Here is a 23652-nt window from a genome sequence, read left to right as displayed (position 1 = left end):
ATCACCCTGTATAATGTGCTGACATCGCTTGAAAAATCGAACACAGAATCTGTCACAGATTACATTCTACGTGCAGAGACTGCTGCTGCTTCGTTGAAAACTGCAGGCGAGCAGATTAGTGACAGTTTGCTGGTAGCCATGGTATTAAAAGGCCTACCAAACTCATTTAAATCCTTCATAACTGTCGTAACTCAGAGAGAAACCCCACAGACATTCGGCGAATTCAAAGAAAGTCTGCGAAATGAAGAACAAAATATCAAAACAGAAAACTCTACAGTAATGGCAACGACCACACAGGGTTACAGACCCAAAACAAGTACTAGTACCTTCCAGGAAAAATGGTGCAGAAACTGTAAACTGAAAAACCACAACCTCGAGGAATGCCGAAAGAAACAAAACCGGTGGTGTGAAGTCTGCAAGAGTACTACCCACGATACTAGATTCTGCTGAAAGCAAAAACATTCCGCAAAATCCGTGGATGACAACGGTCAGCCCCATTCATTCACCTTCCATATCTGGACACACAAGTTCAACGAAAATGAACCAATCAACCAACACGACCACTCCGTCAAAAGAATTCTTGTAGATAGCGGTGCATCAACACATATCATCACAGACAAAAGTCTGTTCACCCACCTCGAGTCTGACTTTCAAGCTACAAATCATGCCATTGAACTGGCCAACGGTCAAAAGTCGTTCGGTATTGTCAAAGGCCGAGGGGATGCAAAAATCAACGTTTTCAACTCGTTCGGAGAACCACAGCAAATCGTTCTCAAAAACGCATTGTTTGTACCTGAATTCGACCTAATGGAAGTGTGATCGATCTGTCAAAATGTAAAAATTTATATTTCATAAATACAGTGAAGAAATCCACTATGAAAGAAAAATCTCTTCAATCCTGGCACGAAATTCTAGGGCACTGCAACTGTGAGGACATTCGAAAACTAGGTTCGCTTGGACACATTAAAATTACAAATCCAAATGACAATTTTGAATGTTCAACCTGTGTGCTCGGGAAAATGACAAACGCCAGAAGTCGAGTACCTGACTCAAGAGCAACAAAGCCGCTGGAGAAGATTCACCTCTATTTGGCAGGGCCGATAGATCCTGCTGCAAAAGATGGTTTTCGATACGCTCTCGTTTGTATGGATGACTACTCTGGTGTGTGTGCTACATATCTGCTAAAGAACAAAAGTGACACAGTGAAAGGTTTTCAGAAATTTCTAGCAGATTCCTCTCCTTTCGGACAGGTAAAATGTGTACGGTCAGACAACGGTGGTGAATTTACCTCTACTGACTTTAAGAACGTTTTGATTTCAAACAAAATTAAACATGAAAAGTCTGCACCATATTCACCCCACCAGAATGGCACCAGTGAAAGACAATGGAGAACGCTATTCGAGATGGCCAGATGTCTACTGTTAGAAGCAAATTTACCCAAATATTTATGGTCCTATGCACTTATGGCTTCTGTTTACATTAGAAATAGATGTATAAATAACAGATTGACACAAACTCCCTTTGAGGCTCTAACAGGCAAGAAACCTGATTATGATAAAATGCACAAATTTGGACAAACGTGCTATGCACTAACTCAAAACCCAAAAAAGTTGGATGCAAGAGCCTCAAGAGGAATTTTTGTCGGTTATGATAAAGAAAGCCCGGCTTATCTCATATATTTTTCCAGAAACTGAAAATGTACAAAGAGCAAGATGTGTTAAATTTGAAAACACAATTTCCAACAAAAACAATGATGAAATTTCTAATGATAATGATCAAGAATCAATTTTTGTTGAAGAACAAAAGAAACAAATTCCTTACTCAATTCCAACTCCACCAAATGAACATTTCTTAGAAGATGTCAATTTCCAGTCAAAACCAAATCATTCGGATAAGAATGCTAATGCAGAAACTCCCAATTCCAATGATGAAAATGATAACATTAGTCCTAATGTCAATCAAAATACCACTGAAAACAAAACAAATAGAACTAGAAAGAAACCTAGTTATCTAAATGACTATTATTTGAATGACAATGATGATGCAATTGATGAAAGTATGAATTTGATCAATAATTTGCATGAAAATTGTGATAAATGTATTACCCATTATTTTTACAATGCAATCCATAATATTCCCAAATCATACAATGATGCCATGTCTAGCCCTGTTGCAGAGGAATGGCAGGAGGCTATGGAAGAGGAAATGAGGACTCTGGTTGAAAATGATACATTTGAGCTAACATCCTTACCACCTGGCAGGGATGTAGTGCGGGGGAGATGGGTTTATACAATTAAAGAAAATCCATGTAAAGAAGACCAATACAAAGCAAGATTTGTGGCAAAAGGTTACTCCCAAATACCGAATATAGATTACACCTTTTATCTATAAAATTGTCAAACAAGCTTTAAAACAGATGTTCCACATTCTAAATTATCTAAAGATTAAAGAAAAGAAAATACACATTAACTTTGATCTCTTATTTCTTCTCAATAGACCCATCATTTTGGCCATCACATTCAAGACAACAGGAGATAAAGGGGTCTTGTTTTACACATCAGATAAAACTCACACCGACTTCCTTGGTGTATACCTGGTCAATGGACAAGTTCACTATGGCTTCAACTGTGGGTCTGGTTCTGCCCTCATCATTAGTCAAGACACCTATAATGATGGCCAGTGGCATACAGTAAGGAATGATATACCCTGTCAGAGTTTTTATAAAAATCTAATAGAAAATACTTATATTACTCCTATTGGGGAACTTTTTGTTTTTATGACAATCTTAGCCAGTCGTCAGTTGTATTGCAACACCACAGTGTGAGCGATAAGGGTTAGCTGTCTTGCTCAAGAAAAAAAAAATTACTGAACAACTCATACTTTTCAGTTAATAGTGTGATACCTTATTGACTCTTCCCTGAGAAGTGAATTTTGTTGGTTTTTCAATAATGGATATCCAAATACTTTCTAAAGAGGGCACCATTTTTTTTTGATTATTCGCTTAGCTTCCAATTTTCTTTCTTAATGGGTATTTTACCTATTTACAACTTGATAAATGTATATTTTGAAGATGTTGTTTATTCATCAATGTTTGTTCTTGATTTTATATATTATTCATACAAATGTGATACATGTTTTCAATAAATAGGTTTATAAATCATCCTATGCTTAATTTTTTGTTAAAAATTATTTTTTTTGTCCTTTGATTTTAAAAAAAAATAAATTTATTTTCACGTTCAAAACAAATTTTAGTATCTCAAAATTTACTTTCTGACTGTTGAGACAAATTGTTTCTCGTGTTATTTTTAAAAGAAATTCAATAATTATTTGCTTTTGCCTAAATGGCCTTGGATAGTAATCATCCAACTTTGAGATTTTACAAAAGCATGATTTTATTAATAAATTGGAGGATGGAATGCATCCTTTATTAATATACCTTTGTTCAGAAATCATACAAATTGAGTTAAAGTTCCAGAACTCACTCGGCCTACAAGAATTTTTAATCTGACAAATCAGAGAGCAGGCATATGTATAAGATAAAGATCTGAAAAAGTGTGCATGAAACAGTGCCAGACAAAGCAAAAATGAAAAATATTAGGAAAAAAAAAACACCCCAAAAAATCAGCCTGCCTCGACGGGAATGTTTAATATGTATGTAGTTGTACCTAAAGATCGTTGCATCACTAGAGCTATTTATTTCAAGATTTCAGCTAATTTAATTAGAAAACAATTCCCAATTGAGGCAAATTGAGTTTATGGGATGTTTTTTTTTTCTTCTTGTATTTTTCTTTCTTGCTTTGTCCAGCATTATTTCATAAACACTTTTTCAGATAAGAATTGTTATAATTGCAGTCTTGTGAAACTAATCATAATAATTAAAGATTTCAGCTCATTTAATTAGAAAAAACTCGATAAGAAAAACAGCAAATTGAATTATGCAGTAAATTGAATTATACATAATAGGTATGATGTTTCAATGCTGAAGATTTTTTAGTATCAAGTTATCCTAGATATTCCAGTTTGTTTAACCAACTTTGCCCACATTTTTTTTTATCACATTGAGAAGCATTTCCTGCTATTCCTCTGTGCTTGTCTCTCAGTTTCAGATTAATTTTTAGTTTTTTAAGAAAGAAAACTATTGAAAACTAGACAGTTTCCATCGTTTAAAGTAAGCCATTATGTTTGGATTTTTTTTCTAACAAAAGTTACTCTTTGTCACTGTCAACAAAATTTCCTCTTTGTATGAATAGATCAATTCAGGTTGGGAATGTTTATTTTTTTTAATCTAGCTATTTTGAGGTGAGTTTATCCAGAATTTTAAATTTATTTTCCTCTTAGGTAAAAGTTTCCCGTCGTTACCAGATGGGTACTCTTGAGATTGATGGCATCAGAGTTGGAGCAAGTAAAAGTAAAGGACGCTCAAGAGTCATCAACACAAAAGCACCATACTTCCTTGGAGGTCTGCCAGAAGAGAAGAGGAAACCTGCGTCTGGAAACCTTAGGGTAAAACATTCTCTCAAATATTTTATTTTCTCATATCAATACACAGTTGGATTGCCATCCCTTTGTTAATATGATAATCCTAATTGCCTTTACCAAAAGAATCAGTGTACACAGATTTTTTTGTTATCAAGCCCAAATTTTACCATATTCAGATACTAAATGTGAGATTCGGATTGTGTAATCCAGATATGAGAAGTTTGGTGAAAATATTGCTATTTTTGTACTTTAAAAAAAGGTCCGTTTTAAAAGTGATTTACACTACATTTATTCCAATGTATTTTGAAGTGGCTAATTGATTTACACTACATTTATTCCAAAGTATTTTGAAGTGGCTATTCACATACATAGTAATGGAAATCATATGTTTTTGGGTTGATAGTATCTTTCCCTTAAGATCCGATTTTAAAATTAAAAATATATGGGTATAATTGCTTATGCCCTATGTGCAAGTCTGAGAATAATTTTGTTATCTAATACCATAATTTTTTTTTCTTAAGCAGCTCACAAAACCACATTTGCTTAATTACTGAGTAGACAATATTGTTATAGAACAAACAGAGCAAAAATTACAAAAATTATGAATTTATTACGGAAAATTGGTACCAATACGAAAAATATGAAAGTCTTCAAAAATTATGTATTTCGGGTAAGCTGCCATTTTCCTTGCATCACTATGAGGCTAAAAGTATTTATAAAGTGTCATGACACTGTGAACTGGGTTCAGATTTACTCATGAAATGGGGACAGCTCTAGATTATACTTTTTTTTTTTTGGACATTACACATGTTTTCCTCCCAAATTACACAGTTCTGATTCTTGAGATTGACATCTCTGAGCAAGTCAATGTACCGCTGAACTACTTATTTTCTCAAAATTCAACTTTTCATCAATTTCAGGATGGCAATGTAGGATTTGTTGGGTGTATGAAAGATGTGAGCATCAACATGTTGCCCTTCGAGCCACCATCTGAGGAGGTACATGTACAACCTTGTGCCGATACTGTAGAGTCTGGCACATACATTGGTGTCAATGGAGGACATGTCAAATTATGTAAGTGTTGGCTCTTTGAAAAGTAGGCTTTATTAAGGAATAGTGGCCCGTCCTATAATTTAAAAAATCAAAACTGATATGCTCAGTTTCTTTCCCATTTAAAAAAAGTTAAGTGATAGTCCACTTGTCCTTAAAACTGACCTATTGTTCTCTGGGTTGTAACGGGTGAAGATCTGGGTTTTTTTTGTTTTTTTTCTTTATTGTGTGTTGGTTTTTTTTCCTTGTTATGATTTGATTTTTAACTCATGATGGCTTGTCAGGATTTAAACAGAAAGCACACTCCATCTGTATGGTTTTGATTTTGTTGTTTTATCTTTATTTCCCATTTGTTTGTCTGTTTTGTGTGTGTGTGTGTGTGTGTGTGTGTGTGTGTGTGTGTGTGTGTGTGTGTGTGTGTGTTTTCTCTTTTTTTTTTCAAATTATTTTGCTAATGGAAAATGGTTGTCACATTTTAAAAAATAAATCATATTGCCTGAGCATTGGCAAATCAGATATATAAATGAGAAAAATGTGGGAAATGAAGCAAAGGGGTTTTATCCATTTCAACAAAGAAATTTTCAGCAGAATAGTTCTTGAGAACTTTATTTCGTCACATGTATTTATTTTTGATAGTTTTCTTGATTTATATGACTTTAAGATGTACATATATATATATATATATATATATATATATATATATATATATATATATATATATATATATATATATATATATATATTATTATTATTTAAAATATTATTATTTAAAATATTTACCATAATGTTTGAGACAGTCTACATTAATGTAGACTGTCTCAAACATTGTGGTAAATATTTTAAATAATAATAATTCGCTCCATTACTGCATGTCGAGCACTTTTCGTACCATATTTGTATCAAACACGATTCAATATATATATATATATATATATATATATATATATATATATATATATTATATATATATATAATAAACATTTCAAAGATAATTATGATTGATTGACTTCTACAACGTTGAATCAAGCTTTAGCGTTGTAGAAGTCAAACAATCATAATTATCTTTGAAATGTTTATAAATAGCTCCTTTTATCCTTTTATCAAAAAGTTGAGCAATCTTATTTCATGGCTTTTGTTTTTTAAATTCATATATATATATGACTTACTGACTTAAGGCCTTTCGCTTCCTAATCATCAGATTGGGACGCCTCGGCTGCCTCTCTAATCATCCGTGTCATTCCCTTCCCCTATTCACGGTCTTTTGCTGTGGATGCTAATTTCGTGAGGTCTTCCTTTGATTTTAATACTTTATTTTGAAGGCGTTTTAGGTCTCTGTTGAGGACAGTGTGAATTGACGTGGGTGGTCTACCTTGATATTTCTTGTGTCCGGATGGGGTGAAAAAAGTATTCATGGCTTTATTAGCTGGTATATTTACATCTCTTCTGAGTATATGCCCAAAAAGCCGCCATCTTGCCTCCAGGATTTGAATGCATAAGGGTCTTTCATTGCATTTTTCATACAGTGTTTTATTGCTTATTTTTATATATAAATTTTAAGCTAAATTTTCAAGGCGACAGAAATACTAGTGATTTTTATTTCTTTCATTTTCCATTAGCCGTCAATATAAATATACTTTTCCTCCCTCCCTCCTTCCTATTTATTTATCTTTTTAAAAAGAAAAATCAACTTTTTTTCTGGTCTCTTATTTAGATGACACATTCAAAGTTGGCAGAGAGATGGATATCTCAATGGACATCAAACCACGCACCAAGGATGGTGTCCTCTTGGCAGTTCATAAGAATAAGGGAGACTTCATCCTCTTGCAACTGTCTGCTGGAGAGGTATGCAAATGTTCTACAATGCAGAAGACATTTGGTCAACTTCTCTGTTGGGCTTTCAATAAGTTAAAAAAGTTGCTTTTCCTCTGAATATAAAATTCTTGTTCTAATACTCTTCTGTTGGTTCAACAAGATTACACTTATGCAGAATGAAATTCTACTGCATGAAATAATACATATAAGAGTAAAAACATAAAATATATTATCAATTTTAAAAGATATGAAGTTTTATTTGCTCTACGTGAACACCAAGCAACATCAAATTAGTCTATTACTTGCCTATTTGAGTTCTCTCTCTTTTTTTTTTTTATAGCCAGTTCAAAAATGATAGAAATCTTACTCTGAAACAATAACAAACAGCACCGTCATCTTATATAATAGACAGAATTGTTGTTTAACCAAATTCCAATTTTAAATCCATAGTATTATTTTATTGGAAAACTTCTATTGATTCTCTCTCCCAGTTGATCCTGTCAACAGACAACGGTGCTGGCATTATCACTACCAGCTTCAAGCCTGATGGAAGTAATGCTTTGTGTGATGGACAATGGCACAGCATTCAAGGTGAGCTGGTGATATTGTTGAAACTACCTCTATCCACTCCTCTCTTGAATGTTTGTAACACTCATCCCACTAAATAAATCATATGTTACTAGAACTTTTAGCAAGAAACGGTGCGCAGAAAAGTGTCCGAAGAAGATAGAGAATAAACACTTGCTTTTATGAAGATTCGTCCTCTCTGTTGAAGAAAAATCTGGGAATATTTGGGAAATATAATATATTATAGTCAGCGATCTGGTTTTTTAGTAATGTATTTATGTTTTTATTGCTTTTTTGTTGGTGGCTGAAGAAGGATTTTGAGCCCGAAATGTTCCGTGTTTGTTATTTTGTTCTTTTTTAAAGCTGTTTTATGTATTTTTGTTTATCATTTATTTACATGCGGTACTGAGGGCTAGAATTTCCTCTGAAATAGTTGCCATCATCAGAGATTTGATAAGCAATGATGAAGAAGAAAGAAGACCATTGTCAAGTGTTGAATTTCAAGTGACTCTTGATGTTTCCTTTGTTTTTGTAATTAGTGTCATGGGGGTCCTTAATTTTTTTATTAATGAATGTTTTGATTCTTTGTATTGATATGTTGAAATTTCCATTCAAAATTTCATCTCAAGCCTCCAAGAATAAGCATGTTGTGACATTGACTGTGGATGGTAGACAAAGCCCATCTGTAGAGGGCAAGAAAGGTGTGTCATCTGCTGATACCAAGAATGCCTTGTATATTGGAGGTGTTGAAGGTATGAATTGGAATTTATGAATTCAGACATTATATTTTATTTTATTATTACAGTGGAATCCAGATAAAGCCAACACTGCCAGACCAGAAAGATTGGTTGGTTTTGAGCAAGGTTAACTTTATCCATTGTCAATGAAACACACTTAGATAAAGAACTGAAAAATTGCGACCAACACAAAACAGGTGTTGACTTTAAACAGAAATACATTTTAATAGTGTGACTTTATGCAGATTCCGAATATACTCCTCTAAAGAGCACTGTGAGGTTATTTTATATTGTCAGTTGTTCCACTTTATCATTTTGATTTTAAATATTATTCGCTCTCTGTGTGTTTCTTTCTCTCTCTCTCTCAATCTCTCTCTTTCTCTCTCTCTCTCTCTCTCTCTCTCTCTCTCTCTCTCTCTCTCTCTCTCTCTCTCTCTCTCTCTCTCTCTCACTCACACACACACACGCACACAATACAAACATTTTCATAAATATTTTAATAAAACTTGAACAAATCATTTTATATTTATACCATTTTTTTATTTGTTCGTCTATTGCAGATCCAACAGCTAAGGGTGTTGTAGCCAATGGTACCTATGTTGGTTGTATACGTAATGTGTATCTCAATGGAAAATTGGAGTACATTGCAACAGGAACAGCCAGTGGAGATGTACGATTGGAAGCCTGTCCAAAAGCTTAAACTTTGAATGATAACATGCTCTCCAAGGGATTAACCCTTTAATGTCATAAAATCTTATAATTTTTATCGAGAGAACAGACACGGTGATGGGACTTGTCAGGCTTCATTGAAGCCTGATAGACCTCATTATTAATGATGTCTTGTTAAAAATTGTTGCTTATTAGGTGAATGCATTTATAACAGATTCTGTCCCTTAGTTGTGTCCAACACATTGAACACTATTAACAGGACAACGCACATGTAAACACTGTTTTGAAGGGCCTTGATGGTTTCTACCAGTGAACAACCCCCCCCCCCCCCAAAAAAAAATCACACAATTTATTTTAACACGTCACAACTCTGAGATACCAGTTTTGTGTTGAAAGGTCTTTGTAATTATTCTTTCACTCCCAATCAAGGGACTGAATTTGGTAGATAATGCATTCATTCAATAAGATTTTAACTAAATATGAAATGAGAATAACTATGATTTGAAAAAGATTCAGTCTCCCCATTATAAGATCAGTTTGAAAGGAGACGGGCATATACATATACTATGTTTCTTATGCATACCTAATTAGGAAATATTAGGAGAGGCGTGCATTTATTATTTTTTAAATAGAGTCTATAGATTTGAGTCATAGGTAAAGAAGAGTTAGTATCTACACTTGTGGAAGATTTTGAGACAGAAATTTGCTCACCTTATGTATAATGAATCGATAGTAAAGTAAACAAGACTGAACACTAAAAATAAAAATGTTGATAAAAACAAATTTTGATACAAATATAATGCTTGCAATTGAAGTTACAATAATAATGGTAATAATAACAAGGAGGAGGAGGGAGGAGGAGAAGAAGAAGAAGAAGAACGATAACAATAATAATGATAATAATAATAAAAATGCAAATAATGATAATAATAATAATAATGATAATAATAATAATAATAATAATAATAACAATAATAATAATAATAATAATAATAATAATAATAATAATAATAATAATAACAACAGTAATGATAATAACGACGAGCAGATGGAATATGAGGAAGTGAAGAATAATGGTAGTATTAAATGAAGTAAAGATATTGTGATGCTTGCTTGAACATAGAGGAATTATGGCTAAGATGACACCCCTAAAACTGCCAAATTTCAATTTTTCAAAAATGAAATTATTTTTAAAGGCGATGACAACTAAAGAAATGAAGAATTGTTAGATTGAGTCTGTTGAGCGAGCATAGCCTTTTATTTGCCATATAACCTGAAACCATGTGAGCATAATAGCGACAATGATCTTTTACTTGCAGTACATATCAATTGTCAAATTTTATTGGTTTTTATTTTTTGGTCTTATTTTTAAGCCAATCATTTATGTAGGATTTACTGTTACATATTTCGAGTTAATTCTATATCAAAATTTTTAGATCAAATTGTAATAGAGATGAAAAATTTTATACTTTTAAGATAGGTCATCAAAGCTTACAATTTTAAAATGACAATCACATTAGTTTTTAAGCACATTTATTACCATTTTTTATTATTATAAAAAAAAAAAAAAGATTAAACCGGTTTTTAACATTAAATGTGAGCATAATACACTGAAATGCAGCTATGCATCAATTTTTCTACTATCATAACAGGGTAAGACAATTAAATGAGATTTACCCCTGTGCAATAACTTTTTTTCTAGTCATATCTTTAAATTCATATCCATTATCACTAAAACACTTATCTGTTTAACTGAGCAGAAAGGATATTGACACAGTTTTTTTATTCAGGTATTTTTTACATTTTTGTGTTGGTAAAGCCATTTTCAAAAAGTCAGTTTTGTTAAGATAATGCTTCATACTGCCTTTTGCAACAAAATAGTAAAAACAGATTCCAGCTTATGAGTTTAATTTAATAAAATAACTTGCTTATTTGTAGGCAGTGAATAACATCTGTTTTAAGAGTATTTGATTTGATGATGACAATTAAATTGCGAAAAAAGTTGGGGTGGAAATCAGAAAACTAAAGGCAAAAACTCTTGTCCATGCTCTATTTTTGTTGTTGTTTTAGTTCATTTGAGGTTTCGACGAAAGGCGCTATATAAATATGCTTATTATTATTATTATTATATTATTTACATGCTTTTGTAAAACACAAAATACCTGGATAGAGAAACTGGTGCAATTGTATTTAAAAACACTCTTAAGACTTCTGATGGAGTCTTGGAAGCGGCTTTGTTTTTCAATTTTCTTCCATTTTCTTGCACGTTGCCACCAAATAGTTTTAAATAATGATTTTCGAAAAATTGTTTTCATTTTAAAGAATAATAACAGTTAACAATGGGATAGAAAAAAAATAATTAGAAACTCAAATGCTTCAATTTACCCTGTTTCTGATGCATGCAATGTTAATTTGATATTGATAGTGGACCCTTGTATTATTTAAATACCATCGAATATAGTTTAATTTTTAGTTTAAAATCAACAAAGTGAATTTCCAAAATTGAGAATTTTTTAAAAAGGAGCATAAATTTTGGTGGCAACATCTCTTATCTTAGCAAAAGTATCATTGCTGTTTAGGTACAAGTAGTGCGTAATAATTTTAGGTCCTATACTTCCAAAATGTTTACTGTTTTAACAGTTTTTACTTTTAGATTGTGCCTAAATGCCTGATTGTGGTTAATAAATTATTAAAAGTATCGACATAAAAGATTGAAAATGAAATAAAATAAAATTATTTGGATGCTAATCTTTAGAATATTTCAAATAGAGGCAATTGAGACATAAAATAGCCACGTGTGGTGCCTAACAGATATGAACAGTAGTCGCAAATCAAAATCATTTGAAGGGATATCAGATGGTTTGTTGAAAGTAATAGATTTTAAATTCTTAAAAATGATTTTAAGCTTCTATGGTTTCACGCAAGTAATTCATCAAAATATTTCTACATTTGATTTTGACATTTGCAAAACCTCTATAGAATAGGTCCTTTACTTTCTGTCCCAAATATTTATTGACTTGATATTTTAATGAATTTGTTTATTCTGATGTATTCTAGTTGACTTTTTTAAATGACTGATTTGTTATCAATGCAAACAGAATTCTTGAAATGAGAAGTTATGATCCTGAGGATTTAAAAACCCTAACCCAAACAAAAAATGTCTTTGCGTACTCGCCATATTATTGTTTGTGTGAATAAGAAAAGTAAAGTGAGAAGATTTTGTTGAAAATAAATTTAAAAGCTCTCGAATCATTACTCTCATATTAAATTAAGTAATTTGATAAAAGGTTTTAAGTATACTTAGATAACAATTTTGAAAAAAGAATGACTTCAAATACATCCGATTCGTATTGTGAATTAATAGTTTTGGATTGTTTATCATAAGGAAATCATTCTTTGCTGGTTTTATTTACTCTTAATTTTTCATTTGGAATTATTTAATATTTTTAAATAGTTGATTTCAGATTGATGTTGGAATTATTTTATAGATTTTGATATTTGTTTACAAATGGCAATTATTTAGACAATGGCAAGCTTCGTTCGGTCAACTAGAATTTTTATCTTTATCATTGGTTTGGCAAACATCATTCAGCATGCTGAAATACAAGTCCAATAAATATTATCTGTCAGTCTCATAGTTTCTTTGTGCTTGTCGTATTTCAATTTTAAAATATTTTTTTGGTGGTGTGTGAGGGGGGGGGGGATCTATGGATCATGTCCATGTTATAGCTTGAATATGACGCTCAGGAATTCTGATAAAATCTTGAGATCACCCAAGGTGTCATTCAGACATAAGCATGGGATCCCTACCACCAAAAAAGAGACTCAAATGTTTTAGTTTTCTTATACAGTGCAACCCCTGAATAACAACATCGTTTGGGACTGGAAAATTATGTCGTTATCGAGGTATGTCTTTATTCTGTGGTTTTTAAGATGGTGGAAAAAGGGTGCTAGGTGAGACCCATGAATACATAACAGTGCAATGCACGGACCAGTGCCTGAGAGAAGATGCATCCCAACACTGTTAGAAAGTGTATTTCTCCTGTTTACAAAGGGTATACAGTAGAACTCGGAAATAGCGAGTTCAACGGGTCCACTCCTGATTACTCGCTATTTCCGAGTTCTCGCTATTCCCGAGTTGCCAGGAAAGGTCACTCGGCCGTACAAAAATATGGAAAGACAATGTGTGTGTGTGTGTTTGTGCGTGTGTGCCGCGCGTGCATGCAAATGACTGTGTGGATAAAGTGGGGTGAGGGCGGGGTTGAACACGGCCTTCGTTAACTACGTAATGATGGCCACAGGTTGAAGTTGATCCACCCCTTCCATTTCCATCAAGATTTCATGTATGTGTGTGTGCGAGTGTTTGTATGCACTAGGCATGTTTGATGAGGTAAGCAAGCGCATCACTCAATCACTGACCCACTGAAATGATGGTTCCACGCTTCCCTCTCTCGCTGATCGTGTCGTTCGTTAACGAATGCGACTCGCTGACCGATGCTGTGGCATGTTGACATGTTGGCTGCCAGTGCTTACCTCGCGCGGCACCACATTGGGTGAATAATTGACCTCCACACGCACACAAACACACACACCCAAATTTGTTTCGCCTATTATGTACTCTAGACTAGGCTACTATGTAATATTACTCGTAACGAAAAATAAGAAAAGAAAAGAAGCTAGGCTAAAAATATTTAAATCGCCCTTATCTGGTGTTTTGCTTTACTTCGTTCGAAGTCCTAGGCTGGGGCAGGAAATGCTCGTTATTTCCGAGTTGACCTCTTTTTCATACTCGCTACTTGCATGCTAATTTTATTTACTCAAATAAGAGAAAAAAACGGGGATTTAGATTTTACTCGCTATTTCCGAGTTCTCGCTATTTCCGAGTACGTTACTTTCATGTTCTACTGTACCAGTCAGTTACTTTCACTCTCCAATGTGTATTATCATTATCATTGTTTTGATCATAAACAGTGATCGAATGCCTTTTAACAAAACTAAGAAAATTTTTTAAAATAATCAAGTGCCACTATGATAATACTGCACAAGAACACAGATGCACACATCTAGTTTTGATTTTAATTAAAATCCATGCGATACTGCTGCTGATTTTTAAATACCGAAATTTTTATTTAAGTGCACCAAACTTTGCGAGCACTTAAAATATGTAGATCCACATCTTGCGATATTAAAAACAAAAAGAAAAAAAACCCCAACCTAACTAGGTATTATCCACAATAATATCAAATTTGGACTGATGTTTAGAAAAACAAGAGATTTTTTAAATGAAAAAAAAATAGGGAAAGAGGCTATTATTGTTTTCCCGGCTATTCCAACATACTATAAGATCATATATCCATAATTGCCCCCATTCATTGGACACTGCATTGCTCGATATCAGTTAACCCCCACTGACCTCAGACAGGTAGCTGACGGAAGGTTGATGGACCCTTCAGAGTTCCATCCACTGATAAACTTCTTTTGTGGTGGTTCCATATGAACCGCTGTTTCCACGCAGTGTAGTAAACATGTGTTCTGATTGGTTGGTAACAAAGCGATCTCATTGGGAGAGAAAAAAAGTGTTTTTTTTTAAAGAGTACAATATGACTATTGTCGGGTAGCAAGCATTGGTATCAACTGCCGAATCCATGTCTGTTCCTTGTTTGAACTAATCTTACTTATATTTTTACGCTGGTAAGTGCAGCTCAACTATTAAGATTCTTTGGACTGCTCTTTAATCATCCTTTATACTGGCTTTGGACTGGAACCCGCAAGGAAAGTGAAGGGTTGGTCGACCAAAGCAAACATGATGACGAAGCAATGAGACTGAGTAGAAGGCAGCCGGATAAACCTGGGCCCATATAAGGAAGACCTCCAAAAACCAGAGTCAGATGGAAGAGTGTTGTTGCGGCCCTATGATCCACAAGGAATCAAAAGGCTTAAGTCAAGTCAAGAATAAGCTACTCAGTGTTGCAAGCACTGTTAACCCCTTAACTCTCTTAACCTCTTAACAAATTTGTTGGTGAACTTGGGAGAGTTAAAACAAATTCAACTTATAAGTTCTGATTCAAGGCATGGATGAAAATTGTTAGGGGTCCTAACAAACGGCGCTTCATTGGCACTGAGATTTATTTTTATTTTATCTACATATCATCCATTCAATACTTTATCAATTTATATCTTTATGCAATCTTGTATTTATTTTCATAATTAAAAAAAAAGTATTTTAGCTCTTCTAGACCATCCCCACAGTTGTGAATTTCAAGCCAAATGAGTTTATGCTTTGCCCCTTTTATATTCTACACATCAGCAAGACTAGATAGCGAGAGAAATTGTGAAAATTCAATGCCCGAGGCTTTGTCTGCTTCACCTTGCTCTCAAATTTTTTTTTGAAAGAAATGATTCCCTATAACATTGACATAGGCGCAATATTGAAAACTTTTTGCCAGAACATTGATATGAATAATTGACTCTACGGAAAGTCATAGGACCAAAAATTGCGTCTGTGGCTCAAAAGTAGTGTGTCACGTCTTGTAAGATAGCCAATCAATGTTGAAATGGTCAGTGACTGGATGGGTAACAATTGCTAAACTGGCCTTAGTATATTGTGCCATTAAAGAAACTTCAAACATTAAACATCTCTCAACTCTGGTGTTATCAAGTGCATGAACTCAGGTGGTGTTGGATATTGTAAAACTGTAAGTAGAAGAACCTTTACAGGCAATCATGAGCCAACTGAAGTCTTTTAGATGGTAAGGTCATGAGATCGATACTTTCAAAACTAGTGACTTTTTTTTCCTCTTAAGATCATGGACTAAAAGGTAATTATCATTTTTCTATGCAGGCAGACAATCTTCTTTTAAAATTTTATATTCTATTTTGTTTCATGCTTCAACTTTGAAAAATAAATAAACCTTGCAAGAAAAACTTGGGGCTCAAACCCTTTTTCAATCAAAGGGTAATGCTATACTATATATGTAAAATACTAAAATCCAGATAGACGAAATCGATATAAACAATGTAGAATGTTTATTGGCACACCACTAACAACACATACTATTGATCTCTGCCTATTTTAGACTTATTTATTTTTACCCTTCTCTTCACTATTTCTCTTTAACTTATTTCTTTTTTATAGTTTTAGTCACATTACACATTTTTGTTTTCCCAAAATGTTGAACTGAATATTATTATTATTATTATTATTATTATTATTATTATTATTATTATTATTATTATTATTATTATTATTATTGTGTCATTCAAGTAAACAGAGGCAAGGCAAGCTTTCTATGCTCTTTTATTGGTTTCATTGTATACAAAATGAATTAAAATACATTTTCACAGTCATGCATATCATATCATTTTTAAAAATTGCATATTACAACTAGTATTTGAAGTAAACATTATATAAATTTTTTCAATTAATTTAAAACCAACTGAATTATGTATTTAGTTGGGAAGAGGATTTGGCGGAAGAGTAGTGACTGTTTTAGGGAATACTTGTGCTTTGTAATGGGAATTGGCATAGATTCCACTCTCGTCCTGCCACGTATTCCAGCCATTACGTCGATGGTTGCCTGTGTCTGTGAATTGCGATTTCATTTTTCTGTAAGCAGCAGATTTATCCTCAAAATCATTAGACGTTTCCTATTTTAAAAAATAAAGGAAAGGGAGTACATATGAGTACAAGATAATATTGTGTTATTAATATTATCATTTACAAATTTTAAAAAGAAAGAAGTGTTATGATTAGTATCAAACTGACAGCATTGGATCAGATAAAACTTGAATTTATACGAATATAAGAGTGGCTACATTCCAATGATGACTCAAAACAAATGATCTTTTTTTTCTCTACTAAGTGTCGTAAGAATATTCATTTAGCATTTATCTTCTAATAATTACCCACTTTCAATGCTTTACAATGATTTAATATCGGTGGGCATCATTCACTAACATATTATGGTGTGCCATAGGACACTGGTATTTAAAAAAAAAAAATTGACAAAGACATCACTGTTTTACATATGCAATGGGGCCTCAAATTTACATCTGTATCTTGAGGGATGCCAAGAATGTCGTATTTCTTAAATGCGTATCAGGCATTCAAACTCATCCAGGTTTCAAATGAAAACCAGCAAAATTAGTTATCACTATCATTACATCTGAGCGAAGCAGTAAAGAACTCCTTGCTGAAGTGGAAGGCCCATTTGAGAACTCCTTTAATTCAAAGCAAATTTTTCTCTTTATTGGTTTACACCTATGTTAACTTGGGCATGTCTGATGACCAAATGCAATTCCATCCCTGTTTTAACCCTCTCCTAACCAACCATAGGCAAATCGTCACATCCGTTACGATCCAACCAGCGCTTTTAATAAAAGTTTTATCATTCAGATTTCTTTTGTAAATCACACAATTCAAAGAAAAATGTTTAATTACAGCTATAAAAACGTGACAATGTAGAGTTCATTATGCTGATCAATATTATGCATAGAATGTATTTTTGCTTTTTTGTTTGAGTAAGAAAATTATATTGTTGTGTTGGGTGGGTGTGAAATTTTGGGGAAAATTCTGAAAATGGCTGGTAAGGAAAGGGTTAATATTGTTATAATGGACATTATTCTGTGTTGGTTTGAGAGTCTTTCCATTAAAACAATAAGCTCATAATATTTGTGTCATCAAACCTGCAAATAAGTACATGTTGGTTTCCCCCATCCATAAGAACATATGCACGACTCTTTTACATGGAATGAATGGTGTCCATGGTACAGTGAATGAAATGCATTATCATTGACATTTTATCTTCTCTTTTAATCATCTTTATTATTTATTTATGTTCTTAACTTAGTTATCTCTCCGCACTTTAATTACTACGCTGATATTATCTAACATAATTTTTAATTGCGATGATATAACAAATGTGATAATTTCTGAAAGGATCGATAAAGTATTATCATCATCATTATCATCATTATCATTATTATTATTATTATTATTATTATTATTATTATTATTATTATTATTATTATTATTATTATTATATTATTATTATTATTATTATTATTATTATTATTATTATTATTATTATTATTATTATTATTATTTTTATTATTATTATTATTATTATTATTATTATTATTATTATTATTATTATTATTATTATTATTATTATTATTATTATTATTATTATTATTATTATCATTATTATTATTATTATTACGTTAATTTATAATTTAAAAATAAGAACTTCAAAAGATTTTAATATGACAAAAATAGATAAATATATTCTCTAATTAATAAAGGTTTACATATTTATTCTTCCATATAATATGATAAAATTACCTCCTTTTCACATTCTTTCATTGGATAAGGAGGGATGTAATCTGCATTGTAGGTCGTGTCCAAATGGAATTTGCTATGATCTTTATTGTGGTAAGGGAGCACTGATCCATAGCAGCCTTTAGGATCTCCGGTGTCTCTGCAAGAAATGAATAGTAGTAGAGAGATTTATAATTCAAACATCCAAAATTAATCTTTTCACAATTATCATTCTTATACAATATATATATTTTTTTTATGACCAATGAAATCAATTTTTTTTAGCAATCTATTATTGTCAATCAGAAATGCTTTGTTCATGGAAAAGGGTGCTCACAACGAAATAACATGAGAGAAATACTACAACCATTCAAAAGAGCCATTTTAGATTACACTGCTGTCTGGTTAAGATAAAGTGCGTTAAGATATACTCTCACTTAAAATAAACTCTTAGACCGGTACCATTTTTTCTAGACCAAATCATTTGTAATTTAAAACGTATAAGATAAACTCGGTTCCCTGAGCTAGTCCGGATAAAATATACTCATCTATCTGAATTTACACAACTGGAATTGACAGGGAGTCTCTCAATCATCCCTCTTCCCCTTCTCCATGTCCCATTTTTTTGTCCTCTCATCGCGCAATATATCCACTTGCCACGAAATATATTCACTTGCCACAATGATGAAAAAAGAACAACACTGTCTATACATATTCAAATGTGTAGTGTGTGCAAAGATTCACCAGAGAATGTACAGTGTAAGTCCTCTGGATTCACTGAAAGACACAAGTTGTCACTACATGACACAAAAAAATCAGGCATGTGAACACGAGAGTGACCATATGGGTTGTGCCTTTGTCTATCATCCTGCCCTTCCCTCCTCATTATGTCATCCATGGATACCCCTACAACCAGAACGAGACTGGTACTCATCACACAATAGGCCTAGACCATCTAGTCTAGTAGTGATAGTGTCAACTCTCCGATTTCTTTTCCATTCTCATTCTGCCTTTCCGTACGTTTAGATCATTGTATATATATTGCATGCATTGTGAAAGATAACGACAAATAAAATTACTTATAAAAAAGTCACTTTTAGTTTAGCCAAGCTTAACAGGAAACTAGGCCGTCTTTCTGGAGATATGTATTCATTTAAAGAGGAACCACAAATAGATGAAACGCACGTTTGTGTTGCTGAAAACGTGTTCCACTCGAGTTTTGGATAAAATAAACGTTGGAAAAAATCAACTTTCTTTCCAGTCCCTGGGAGTTTATCTTAAGCGGACAGCAGTGTATTTGATTTTGAACAAAGATGACAGAAAATGTAGGTTGGATGAAAGGAGACCATCCAAGATCTATACTGACCATAAATAAAAATAAAATAAAAACAAACAAATAAAAATTAAAAAAAAAAAAAACAAAAAAACAAAAAAAAAACAAACAAAAAAACAAAAAAAAAACAAAAAAACAAAACAAAGCAAAATAAAAAAAAGAAAGAAAAAAACAAAACACAAATAAAACATTAATATTAATGAGTCAAGAGATAGAAGACAAACCTATCAATGCCAGCAAATGCACTAGCGAGAGTTTCAGGTTGAATCATTGATTTGTGACTATCCCTGTCTTCATACATCGGTTTTAATTGACATTGATTTGCTTGTTCTTGGTATGTTGTTTCAGGTATACTCTGTGTAATCATAAGAATAACATTTCCTTTAATATTATATTGAGACATGTTTCTGTATATCCGTGGCTCATGCTTCAATATTTCATAAAGTCATGGTGAACCACAGACTCAGAAGAATTGACATTCTAATTTTTGAAATTGGAATTGAAATTTGTAAGCTCCCTTTGAGGAAAGTGTCAGTTATTATTTTTTTTAAACTAAGACTGCACAAAAACTCAAATTTTACTTCTCATCATGATTTTGATAATAAACTCAAATAAGAACCAGATTGAGGCATGGGGTTTAAAATTTTGATAGTTTTCATATATGCCTTGTTAGAATATGAATACAATTACATACCAACGCTTTAGTGTGGTGATAATGATCAATATGCATAATTCTTTGAACAACAATGTCCATCTAAAACAGCTTACATGCTGCGTGACCAGTATCTTGTGCTCAACTAATAAGTGATACATATATATATATATATTTATATAGCTTCATGGTTTTATTTATTTATTGAATACTTCATATCGCCATGCTTGTGGTCACATTAATTTTTAACAAGGAATTATGAAAAATTTATAGATGGTACACATAAAACAGATTCAACTAATCTTTACTCCACAACATCTCTTTGAGATCATAATTTCAATCAGCATCACACCTAATTAAAAGGGTGACCTACATAAGGAGGGAACATGCATAACCCTTTCATCAATCACAATCTTGCATTATGTTGGGATGAAGCAGATGAAAAAAATTGAGTTAAAAGACAAAGTGATAAGAATTAGGAATTTTAGCTGTTTGAAACAAAATTCATAACTTCATAAATTAAAGCTATCAAATTCAAATTTAAGCATCAGGTTCATTCCTACATAATACTTAATTGAAATTATTGGTCACATATGAGAGTAACTCAAAAGCCTTTTCAGAGGCAGTAGAGACATGAGCTTTTTGCTATTCCCGGTTTTGCAAATCAAACAAAATCCGCATTCTGATTAATAATGTAAATATTAAGGTATGACAAACAGAGACCGTAAACGCAGAAGGAAAGACGTTTTTTCTGTATAAAATGTATCATGCCTGTCAAACTTATCACACGGTATAATGGTTGAATAAGGTGATTGCTATACTTATGCAGTCGTGTGAGTAACAAATTGCTTGAGTAAGCAATTAATCTCTTTGTGAATACCTGAGCATTGAATGAGAGCTTTGTTTTATTGGCTTTTAAAAAATTTACACCCGGTTTCAAGACACCAACTTGGTTTGGTTCATTCAAAATCTGCTTGACCCTTTATGCTTGCCAAGCACCATTAATCTAAACACAGCAAGATATTGACTGAGGTGGGACAAGCAAATAGTAGGCTACATTTCAACAAAGATTTTCTTTTAAAGTTTGTTTTCCTTTTTCTTTTTTCCCTCCTCTCTTTACTGCTTTAGATATTGTGCGTTAGACCAGCATAATTCAACAAAGTATTTAGAGGGAACCTTTTAAAAGTGACAAATTAGGGAGCAGGCACTGGTGTAAGACAAAGGTCTGAAAAAGTATGTATGAAACAGAATTGAGTTAAATGACATGAGAGAAATAAATATCTCAATATTTTAATAAATGATAGTCCTTACCCCGTCAGTAACATTACCAATCCTGTTATACGTTGAATTTGTCATTGTTCTGATTGGATCCCTGTTGATATCATAATCTTTGGGTTCTGATTGACGAGCTTGATGCCTAAAGATAAGAAAATAAGTGATACTCCAAATGCCAGCTTACCCTTTTTCTTTTTTTTTTCTTCAACAGCGCTAACACTTGACATACACAATAGAGAACAATGCCAAAGAATAATTTGGGCGAAAAGTAAATGAGCTAATTGCACAAATGGGAAAATGCATAGGCCTAATTAACAAATCAATAATTACCCCTATGCCTATATATAGGCTTCAATAATCAGTTGTTGAATAGTCTCCACGAGAAAAGCATTAGATGGTAGATCACTGCCATCGTTTGTGGACATGATGAAACATTTATTTAACGATTTTTTAAATGTGTGACCAGTGACCAGCCGACTCAATCCGGTATTATGCCATGTTCGGTCGAGCCAGTTACTAAATATTGACTGCAAATCTAAATTATGAAATTTTATTTGAATTATTAATGAAATATTAATGAATTTAATGTGATTTGAATGTAAAAAAAATGTGAATGATTTTTTTCTACTTCTAGGGTTATCTATAGATTTATACTTTAAATTCCACTTTCGGAATCTGTTTCAGTTTCAGTCCGACAAGATTCTTATTCTAATAATATCGTTTTGATTTTGTTTGACGTGGTGGGTCACATTTGAATTTCTCCCAGTCCGTCTCCGTAATGTAAGTTAAGGGGAAAATAAAAGTAAAAGGAAAGGAGGGTAAGAGGAGGAGAAATAGGAGAAATCTTTACACAATATTTATAATAATCCACAGAATGTCAGTGTCTGTGTTATTTAAGAATAAGAGGAATCCATACGATATAAATTCTCCTCCTGAGATTGAATTATTTCATAATGATATTAACCATGCCTCTTTATTATTATCATTATCATTATTATTATTACTATTATTATTATTATTATTATTATTACTTATTATTATTATTATTATTTATTATTATTATTATTATTATTATTATTATTTTATTTTGTTGTTGTTGTTGTTATCTGTCATTTTTTATAGATAGTGATTGACATTACACTCTCTCACTCTCTCATTTTGACTCGTACTCTCCGTCCATCATGCATACGCCTTCTTTTCTTACCAGTGGGAGTTTAAAATTGCTCTTGAATAGTTCATATGATCCGACCTTAAAGTTAAGGAACCTTTTCTGTCGTCTGTTATTGCATTTCCCATTATATCTGATAGTTCCATCGCCATCCTGGAGCGTGTTATATTATTTCAACACACTAACAAAACTTTCGAATTTTATTGACAGTTGCAGAGATGGTTTAGGTTGCTTACATTGACACCGGAAACCGATGCACTCCTAAAATATGATTACGCTAAGAAGAAATAGCCGATAAACAGTCATAAAAAAGAATACCTAGTACAAATATCAGGAAGCAGATTATGAACATCAAAGCCATGGATGTACGAAGTAACTAAGACAATAAACCAATAGCCAAAATATAACTATACAAGAAACAAAATAAAAAACATACGAATTAATGCGCAAACCTTAGCAACGAATGATTAAATTTTATATAATATCTTGGCGACATAATTATCAACTGGCTCGTTGGTCTAGGGGTATGATTCTCGCTTTGGGTGCGAGAGGTCCCGGGTTCAAATCCCGGACGAGCCCAATTTATTTTTT

At 32.6% G+C, this 23652-nt stretch overlaps 3 protein-coding genes and 1 non-coding gene across 4 annotated transcripts in view; 3 read left to right on the top strand and 1 right to left on the bottom strand.

Moving 5' to 3' along the window:
- The window catches only part of LOC144958487 (uncharacterized), a 9308-nt gene extending 8489 nt beyond the window's left edge, over positions 1-819 (top strand). The window contains exons 11-12 of the mRNA XM_078890511.1: positions 47-141; positions 454-819. Of these exons, the coding sequence (XP_078746637.1) occupies positions 47-141; positions 454-819 (461 nt within the window). The remainder of the gene's footprint in view (positions 1-46; positions 142-453) is intronic.
- Positions 820-2401: 1582 nt separating this feature from the next.
- On the top strand, positions 2402-10232 carry LOC144960942 (laminin subunit alpha-4-like). Its single transcript, XM_078894323.1, has 7 exons — positions 2402-2689; positions 4339-4503; positions 5400-5553; positions 7241-7371; positions 7833-7932; positions 8538-8660; positions 9206-10232. Exons 1-7 carry the CDS (start codon positions 2417-2419, stop codon positions 9343-9345), a joined length of 1086 nt encoding a protein of 361 aa, XP_078750449.1. The 5' UTR covers positions 2402-2416; the 3' UTR covers positions 9346-10232.
- Positions 10233-16594: 6362 nt separating this feature from the next.
- Positions 16595-23315, bottom strand: LOC144960931 (cilia- and flagella-associated protein 95-like). Its single transcript, XM_078894316.1, has 5 exons — positions 23098-23315; positions 21930-22035; positions 20191-20321; positions 18658-18793; positions 16595-16961 (listed from the first exon to the last, which is right to left on the bottom strand). The coding sequence occupies exons 1-5, from the start codon at positions 23211-23213 to the stop codon at positions 16764-16766; spliced, it is 687 nt and encodes a 228-aa protein (XP_078750442.1). The 5' UTR covers positions 23214-23315; the 3' UTR covers positions 16595-16763.
- Positions 23316-23568: 253 nt separating this feature from the next.
- On the top strand, positions 23569-23640 carry Trnap-ugg (transfer RNA proline (anticodon UGG)). The gene has a single exon. It is a non-coding gene; the product is annotated as a tRNA-Pro (tRNA).
- The last annotated feature ends 12 nt before the right edge of the window (positions 23641-23652 follow it).

The sequence above is a fragment of the Berghia stephanieae genome, chromosome 1, assembly GCF_034508935.2.
Source record: "Berghia stephanieae isolate SIO BIC M18660-M18661 chromosome 1, UCSD_Bste_1.3, whole genome shotgun sequence".
NCBI classification, from domain to species: domain Eukaryota; kingdom Metazoa; phylum Mollusca; class Gastropoda; order Nudibranchia; family Aeolidiidae; genus Berghia; species Berghia stephanieae.
Note: the sequence above shows the minus strand (reverse complement) of the source record. Positions and strands in the feature narration are given on the sequence as shown.